The 9494-nt window shown below is 30.2% G+C and overlaps 4 protein-coding genes across 4 annotated transcripts; 3 read left to right on the top strand and 1 right to left on the bottom strand.

The window, feature by feature from the left end:
• Positions 1 to 25: 25 nt before the first annotated feature.
• On the bottom strand, positions 26 to 2401 carry ATP22 (Atp22p; the record flags this gene model as incomplete). Its single annotated transcript, XM_064858155.1, has 1 exon — positions 26 to 2401. One exon carries the CDS (start codon positions 2399 to 2401, stop codon positions 26 to 28), a length of 2376 nt encoding a protein of 791 aa, XP_064714862.1.
• A 1276-nt stretch (positions 2402 to 3677) lies between these two features.
• Positions 3678 to 5588, top strand: SBE2 (Sbe2p; the record flags this gene model as incomplete). The annotated part of the gene is made up of 1 exon (XM_064858154.1): positions 3678 to 5588. One exon carries the CDS (start codon positions 3678 to 3680, stop codon positions 5586 to 5588), a length of 1911 nt encoding a protein of 636 aa, XP_064714861.1.
• A 427-nt stretch (positions 5589 to 6015) lies between these two features.
• On the top strand, positions 6016 to 7101 carry YPQ2 (Ypq2p; the record flags this gene model as incomplete). Its single annotated transcript, XM_064858153.1, has 1 exon — positions 6016 to 7101. One exon carries the CDS (start codon positions 6016 to 6018, stop codon positions 7099 to 7101), a length of 1086 nt encoding a protein of 361 aa, XP_064714860.1.
• A 1159-nt stretch (positions 7102 to 8260) lies between these two features.
• Positions 8261 to 9220, top strand: TRR1 (thioredoxin-disulfide reductase TRR1; the record flags this gene model as incomplete). The annotated part of the gene is made up of 1 exon (XM_064858152.1): positions 8261 to 9220. One exon carries the CDS (start codon positions 8261 to 8263, stop codon positions 9218 to 9220), a length of 960 nt encoding a protein of 319 aa, XP_064714859.1.
• Between the last annotated feature and the right edge of the window lie 274 nt (positions 9221 to 9494).

The raw sequence follows: 9494 nt of genomic DNA, 5'->3' as shown, positions 1-9494 counted from the left end.
CAGCAGGTTAAAATTGCTAATTCAGTTATTCATATTTCACATTTAATTTATTCAAACAAGCTGAAATCTCATTGAAAACAGCCTCATCAGATTCTTGTCTATCCATAAATAAAATATCCGAGTCCAAACTATCATCTAAATTAGAATCCTCATTTTCGCCAACTTTTTCACTATTATGATCATTTACAATTTTATTAATATTTAAATCATGAACCCTCGAAGGAAGTCTTTGTGGGGGTAAACCTTCCTTAATTACACTGTTAATTTCCATAATTATCGATTTATTTATATTTTTAGGTATCGGCCAATCAAATCTAATAACATAGTACAACAATATGAAATGATTAAGATTAAAATTTCCTGAATATATTTTTTCATACCATAATCTTGCGTCAGAATATCTTTTTAAATGAATTAATTTTAAAACCATTGAACAACAGATGTTGAAATTCAATGGTGTTCGATTTATTTGCATGATATTTAATAATTTTGAAATCTGGCTCATTGACAAATATTTATAAGATGATTGAATCAATAATGTAGATGGACAATTATGATTAACATAGGATTGTGGGATCCTTTTATAAAAATCATCATGATGACTTGTCTTAGTTATATTTTTATTTTTACTAGTAACAATTCTAACTGTTTTAGCTAATTTTTGAGAATAAAAATCTAAAAGTATCTCATATGCTAATTGATGGTCGTTGAGCTCAAAGATAATATTTTTTAAAAATTGTATCAATACGCCAGAATCATTTTTCCAAAAATAATAACTCTTTCTAGAAGAATTCAATTTATTAATATAATTATGATATAGTTTTAAGAGGACATCTTTATTACACTCTTTTGATAATATCATACTATTCTTTTTTAATACTGTTAGATACAATTCAGTGAGTACTGGAGCCAAATCATCAATCTTAAATTTAAGGTTTGTGTTTAAAAATTGATTTAACGAATCACTCGTCAATATTTTTAATTCAAGTGGAGCCAAAGTCGATACTTCTCCATTAAAGATCCATCCAATCAGCCCCAAATCATTTAATATTTGTTCCATGTTAGGTGATCTCACAGAGGCTATTAAGAATTGGATACTTAATTTAGGGTCATGGAATGCTCGCAGAGTAGTTAATAATTCCAATAACAATCTTTTTTGGAACTGAAAACTTGTAAATAATGTATTCAACAAAGTTTTAGAACCATCATTTCCAACTTTAATCGATTTATTGTTTAAATATGATATCATTTGGAAAATTTCATCATTTTGACCATTAATTCTTAATAATTTTAGAATCTGTAATAAAGGTTTATTTAGGATTGCCAAATTTCCAATAGTAGTTGAAGCTAAAGAAACAGAGGTAGTTGATAAAGAAGAAGAGGAAGGTACTGAGAGTGTTAAATTATTCACAGATTCAATAATTAATTTAAATATTGGTAAAACTAGTTTCCAATTATTTAAATTCGATAAAACAGTCATTAATTCAACAAGAAATTTGATGAAGGACCTTTGTAAGTTCAATCTTCTTTTATTTTCAGTTAAAAAACTTTTGTTGTTATTTTTAGTTTGTAGTTGGTTTAGTTTTTCAATTAAAGCTGTTAAATAGTATGGTACAAATCTCCAGTTACCTCTTTTGATGACATTATTAGTCAATAGAATCATTGTATCCCAATCGTAGATTGATATAAATTTTTTAATAAAATCATTTTGACATAACTTATAGTGATCATTTGTTGTTTCAGCCTTATTATTATTAACATTATCATTGCTATCAGATAGTGTAAAATTATCAATTAAGTATTTTTCTAATGTGACTAATTGAATGTCTAATTCAGAGGATTGCAATAATTTATGAATTAGCCTTTTAGAATAGATAGATGAAGTCAAGTTAATGTTCCAATTAATCATGTTATTAATATGATCATATATTTGATCCTTAGATAAATTTTGATAGAACCAAAGATGAATTGCATTAGATAAATAAATAGTCTTTAAATCTCTGTTAATATTAGTATTATTATTACCAGCTTCATGTTTGGAGCATGAGTGATATTGAAGTTGGATAGTTTCATACAGTTTTATTAGTTTGGAATTAGTTTTTAGTTTATTTTTGTTTAGAATTCTCAAAAGATTTGCTTTAAAATCAATCCAATTATAATCCTCATTTGAAACTAATAAAGAATTGGTAAACTTATTACCAACTGATGATATAGAATAATATCTATGTAGAATTCCTGATCTATTATGAATACTAATAAATCTTAAAGAATTGCTAACAAGATTATTGCATCTTTTGGTGAAAGATCTAAATGAAATCCTAGTCCTAGAATCAAAAGAATATATGCATGTTGTATGAAAGCCTCTTAAACCAGATTGTATAAATCTTAACCATATTGTCATAATGTGACATTACCCGTAAATTTTCTACTTTATATAATTGGGATTCCAGATATACACTGATTTGAATGAACACTTAAAAAAAGAAAAGAAAATTTTGATAATTTTACAATCAAAACAAATCACAGTATTAGAATGTAGTGATAACGACTATTCACTACATTAATGTATACACATATATTTGTAAATTCCAACAGAGCAGTTTTTAGTTAATATAGTCATATATGTATGTGTAAGTATTGATTGTCAATATTTGTTTCCATTGATAATTCTCGAGCTCTCACCATTATAATCCATCAATCAAACAATAGCTGGACCTAAAAAGAAAAAAAAGAGAGAAAAAAAGAGAAAAACAAGAGAGAAAAAAAGAGAAAAACAAGAAAAACATATTCTTTGAGACCTACGTTTTATTTACAAAACCTTAGTAAAATACAATATAGTTACACGAAAACCCTAACTAATAAAGCAAACAAAAAAGCAAAATAATTATATAAAAAATACGCCCTTTCTTTCACGTGACTACTCCCAGCCAAAGGCCAGCCAAACGGCTCATAATGTGCAAATGCAATAGAATTAGGTCTATTTATTTTGGGGAAAATGGACACAATCCTTTTTATTTTTTGTTCATGTCAACTTATTTCCTAATTTAGCAATTTGAACCAGTAAATGGGTGATGGAGCCAGATTTAGTTGTGCAGAAACGTATTATATTATTTCATTACTAGATACTAAGAATAAGAAAGGGAAAACGTATGATGAGTATAATAAAGTAAAAAAGAGACAAATGTCCATCGATATCTTCTATAATAATAACGTACTCAAGTTACTGGCCCTGCAATAAATGAGATCTTTTTTCATGTCGAATAAATGAATAAACAAACACAAACTATATATAGACAAACGAGATTTATTAATTAAAGTTATAGTGATTATCTGATCTGTATGATCTCTTATCAACCGTGATTTTTTGTATTCTGGATAATATAATAAAACTACTTTTTCTGTATCTTCCCATATCTGTTTTTCTAATGCCAAGATCTTCCGACTAAATCTAACTTTTCTTCTTGTATAACCTTTTCAAGACCACTGAAGGCATACTGCCATTACTATTGTTATTCTTACTTGGAAAGCATAAGCAAAGAAATAAAGATACACAGGAGAGCTATTACCAACTATCAAACTGATTCAATTAATAGCATATAACTTCACAAGAAACTGTTTTTTTTTGCTGAGCTATTAAGAGTATTTTCTGTGTAAAAAAAGTACGTAACCAAGAACAAATGATCCCGGACGCAAATAAGAATATCAATCATTATTACAAGATCGATTTAGATCAAACTAAAAGACCAAGTGAAAATTTATATCATTTATTACACAAGGATTCAGTATCGAACAGCAATTGGAATCTTAAAAATAAACCTAGTTTCTGTTCGTTTGTTTCAAGTGTACCATCATTAAATTCGATCGAAGGAAATCAATCTATTCTATCGAAAGAATCTATAGCATCAAATTCTACTACAACCTCCCCTAACCTTAGCACTGCTAACACTGATACTACTACCACCAACATAATCCCCCCTGATCAATGTTGTAACCACCATTATTTAACGCCATCTCAGAGATATAGATTAAGAAAGAATCAGAATCAAAAACAATTAAGAAATTACATATATAACAAAGATTTATATTCATATGAGAACAAACATCAAAACCAAAAGGAACTAGAAGATCGATCAGAAGTGGCTCATTCGTATGCTTGCAATATCGATAATGATATAGATGATTCAATACTCTGGAATATTCCAAAGACCCACTACCCTTATTTCAACCCTTTGAATTCAAAGAATGTTTTAGCCACTGTGACAACTATACCAGGTATTAATAATGGAAATGAATATCCATGCAAGGATGAAAACAAACAAAAAATCAATCCTTCTTTTAATGAGTCGAAAATTATATCTGATATGGTCAGTACTCTATCAAATCAATATACTATTGAAGTTTCAAAAAAAACACATGATCGAGTCAAAGATAGGTATCAAAATATAAAAAATTTGCCAATTGAAATAAAAGAATTGAATTCAATGGGGTTAGAAGATATGAAATGTGTATCTTCGAATAAATTGAAATATTTGAATCAAGGTAGACCTATTTGGTTACCACCAAAAACAACTCATGAGATTGAAAAATATAAGACTGAAATGAAAAATTGTATGGATACCATATATAAAGAAGAGATGGTGAGACATAAATGGCTAAACGATTATAAATTGTTCATTGAGAAAAGTTATGGAAGATTATTCAGTTATAATAACAGCAGTAGTCATAGTAAAGTGGGTAGGACAAACTGGATTCAAAATATAAAATTTCTTAAACAAATTATAAAAAAAATCCCATTACCATATGAATTAAGGTATGATATATATATGGATCTATTAGACAAACCAGAACATTTTGAAGATTTCGATAAAATTTATAATAAATATGAAAGGATTATTCAAAATGATAGCTACCCGTATGATAAGTTGTTGGAGATAAAAGTTTTAATTCAAGATAAGATTGAAAATAAAAAAATTTTAACAATTGATGATCAAAAGATCTTATCTACAATATTTTTCTTACTAAAACTTAAATCCATATCTAATCAAGGGTTAATTAAAGGCGATGAAATAATCATCCATCATTTAATTAAAATGAATAAATTATCAATAGAACAAATATGGAATTTATTACAAATAATACAATATAATATTAACAATAACAATAATAATAGCAACAACAACAGCAACAATAATAATCTATATGAAAATGATTATGAATGGTATTGTCTAGAAACACCTAGAATCATGAAATTATGGGATACTAGGAATGACTATAAATATACGTATTGGTGGGATATAATGGAAAGAATTGATAATATTGATCTTTTCTTTTGGATTCTTGATACTATTGTTGTTATTACTAAAGATTTTACAAATAAGACTCGGTTAGCTCCAACACAAAGTTTGAAATTTATGATATCATTACCACTGTTAATTACAAGAGATTATCATTATGGATGGGACTCATTAAGTTTGATTCATGATACAAGTAAGTACAGGTTATTATTTCCTGGAGATGATTCTACAGATTTATTATACAAAAACTATCGTTTCATGTGTAAATTATGGGGATTAGCAAATACCCTTTAGTTTCTAAAAAAAGAATACATACAAACGTAACATGTATATATGAGTATATATAGAAAGAGATTAGCACAGACATCAACGAAACAAAGAAGAGAAGAGTAAATATATTCTTTTTTTCATAATCTTCTTCTTATATTAATTACACTAATAACAATGAACAGGACAATAAAAAATAAAAGAACAAATGAATCTATATACATTTTTTTCCTTTCTCTTTTCTTTCATTTCATCACTTTGAAGATTTTTTTTTTATTTTTATTTTTCTTATCAGATTGAGTAATTATATATTTAGATATATTGTGACTCAAAAATGATAAAAAAAGAAGAAGAGAGAAGAACAGATAGATTTCATATAAAAAAATACATACATACACATATATACTGGGGTTAGTAAGTATATTCTCATAGAAGAATGGAAAGTTAAAAAAAAATGATTAGTGATTCATTATGGTCAATCATATCCAATATAAATGGTAGTATATCCTTCTGTGCATCTTTTATATCATTATTCCCACAAATCATAGAAACATACCATGACAAGACAGTGGCTGGCCTGTCGCCATATTTCTTACTGTGTTGGTTACTAGGGGATATCACATCATTAATTGGTGCATTATTGACAAACCAGTTGATGTTTCAGATCCTATTGGCTGTATATTTCTTATTGAATGATTTATTTGTATGTGGACAGTACTATTATTATGGTATAATACACAAGAATAAATTAGCCACTATGGGTCATGAAGCTGTTCCTGTATTAAGTCAAGTCAGTAATAGTGGTATAAGTAATAAGAACAACAATAAAAATAATAACAGTAACGATCATAATAGTCAATTGATGCCACAAGAAAACGCTATTGATACCAGAGAGACTACCACTAACAATAACACAATAGGAAACGCGCAATTCTTAACTGGATTAATAACTGTTGCATCGAACACAGTGACTATGGCAGCTGCGATGAGATTTAAAGGTACCAATGCAATATCACCATCATCATCGTCATTATTACTATTATCCCAATTAAATCCGATGAGTGGTGATAGTAACAACAACAACAACAATCATAATAGTAATAACAATTATAATAGCAATAATAATAGCAAGCATATTATACATAAAATAATATACAACGATCCGACAAGTATAGGACTAATATTATCCTGGATAGGAGCCAGTTTCTATGTAGGAGCACGTATCCCACAGTTAATCAAGAATTATCAACGTAAGTCAACAGATGGGCTTTCGCCATTCCTTTTCGCTACTACGTTGTTGGGCAATGTGACATATGATATTAGTATCTTGACTAGTTTGAGTTTCATTCACTGTGATGATAAGATTGAATTCCTTAAAAGAGCGGCACCGTTTATATTCGGGAGTGCTGGTACAATTATATTTGATTTGATATACTTTTATCAATATTATATTTTGTATGCAGAGGACGTGAAATTAAGAACATTGGAAAGAGAACTATTGTCACCAAGAGTCAGTGAAGAGACGCCATTATTATCCTAACGTGACGGTCTGTACGATCCATACATACGTATATGCATATATACATACATACATACATTCATACATATAGATATGCATGTGTGTGTACATCAGGGATAGTTTGAACAGGTTGCTACAACCTTCTTTAGACCTCTTCCAAAATTTCTCAACCTTTTACAATTCTAGACACCATGTATTAGTAAAACCTACCATTATACATAACGTAAGCCAGATATTTTACAAAATGAAGCAGAACTTTCTTGGAGGATATAAAAAAGAAAAAAAACCATTTTGCTCGAGTACACAAAAGAACAAAAAGAAAAAAAAGTTAAAATAATGTGTTTGGTGTAGGAATGTTACACCCCTTGATTTGGGAATATTCTTGGCAAATCGATGATCTTTTTTTTTTTTGTTTTAGCCAGCTGGCCGGGCCCGTACTTTTGTTTCTATGCCACTATGTTACCCTACTACTATGTTATCCGGTTGATCTGGCTGTCTGTTGATCTGTCTTTCTGGCCCGCCAACCCAAGTTATTTGGAGGACTTGCCTGCCTATTTTGCTCGAAAAATCGTTTACTTTTTTTTTTATTTTTCTTTCCTTTTTGTTTAACTTAACAATCTCGATCTGGCCCCTTTTGGACATCCCTCCCCCTCTTTCTCTCGAATGAGTAAGCAGTTCTTAATAATCGAGTCTTGTCTTGTTGATTACTCAGCTAACATAATACAGGATTACCTGATCTCTTTTTCTCTCCGTTTTTTCTTTTTTTCTTTTTTTCTTTTTTCTTTTTTTCTTTTTTTCTTTTTTCTTTTTGAAAACATCCTTTCAATGCTTACTAAGTGCCTCTCATCCTTTCACCTTTTCACCCTCTCTTTGTCTCTCGTACTTTCTATTCTTTTTCGTATATTTAATATACAAATACAAATATATATATACAAACGCACACATAGACGCATACACACACACATATATATATACGCGTATATATTCCAACTTTTATATTCTTCGTACTGTCAATCTCTTAAACATATTTTTTCCATCTCTTTTTGTAATAGTATTTGTTCAATTGAACAAAAAAAACCATAAAACTGTACACTAATATTAATCAATCAATATCACAATTATCAAACCGGTTTTAAGATTCTTACGTACTAATAGTTCAATCAAACAAAACATAAACAGAATGGCTCATAATAAAGTTACTATCATTGGTTCTGGACCAGCTGCCCACACCGCCGCCATCTATCTAGCTCGTGCCGAAATTAAACCTGTCATGTATGAAGGTATGCTAGCTAATGGTATCGCAGCAGGTGGTCAATTGACTACCACCACAGAAATTGAAAACTTCCCTGGTTTCCCACAAGGTCTAACCGGTTCCGAATTGATGGACAGAATGAGAGAACAGTCCGTCAAATTCGGTACTGAAATCATCACTGAAACCATCTCTAAAGTCGACCTATCCTCAAGACCTTTCAAACTTTGGACCGAATTCAATGAAGATCAAGAACCTATCACCACCGATTCTATCATCCTAGCTACTGGTGCCTCTGCCAAAAGATTACACTTGCCTGGCGAGGAAACTTACTGGCAACAAGGTATCTCTGCCTGTGCCGTTTGTGATGGTGCCGTGCCAATCTTCAGAAACAAACCTCTAGCAGTTGTCGGAGGTGGTGACTCTGCCTGTGAAGAAGCCCAATTCTTGACCAAATATGGTTCCAAGGTCTACATGATTGTTAGAAAGGACTATTTGAGAGCCTCCACTATCATGCAAAGACGTGCTGAACAGAACGAAAAGATCGAAATCCTTTATAATACCGTCACATTAGAAGCTAAGGGAGATGGCAAGTTATTAAACGAATTGATTCTAAAGGACGTCAAAACCAACCAAGAAAGATCTTTACAAGTCAATGGTCTTTTCTACGCCATCGGTCATACCCCAGCTACTAAGATCGTTCAAGGCCAAGTAGATACCGATGAAGTGGGCTACATCAAGACCGTTCCTGGTTCTTCCTTGACTTCTGTCCCTGGTGTCTTTGCTGCAGGTGATGTTCAAGATTCGAGATATAGACAAGCCATCACTTCTGCTGGTTCTGGTTGTATGGCTGCTTTGGACTGTGAAAAATATTTAACTGAGCTAGAATAAATTTTTTGATCATGCTCCCATGCAAGGATTTGTTATATCTCTATTATTTATTTTTCCACATATACACGCACTCTCTCATATACATAACCTTCCCTCTCTTTCATATGTATATCTTGTATACTGCATATAAATGAATAAATCTGTACTTTACTATATTCTTTCTGCCTTTTTTATACCCTCTCTCTCTCTGTTTTGTTTTCTTCTTCTTTTTTTTCCTTTCTATATATATGTTATCTGTATATATATATATATGCATGTGTATATAGTTGGATGA

This window comes from Arxiozyma heterogenica, assembly GCF_036370985.1.
Source record: "Arxiozyma heterogenica strain weizmannii chromosome Unknown scaffold_17, whole genome shotgun sequence".
Classification (NCBI taxonomy): Eukaryota; Fungi; Ascomycota; class Saccharomycetes; order Saccharomycetales; family Saccharomycetaceae; genus Arxiozyma; species Arxiozyma heterogenica.
The sequence above is the reverse complement of the archived record's forward strand: the minus strand, read 5'-3'. Positions and strand labels throughout refer to the sequence as shown.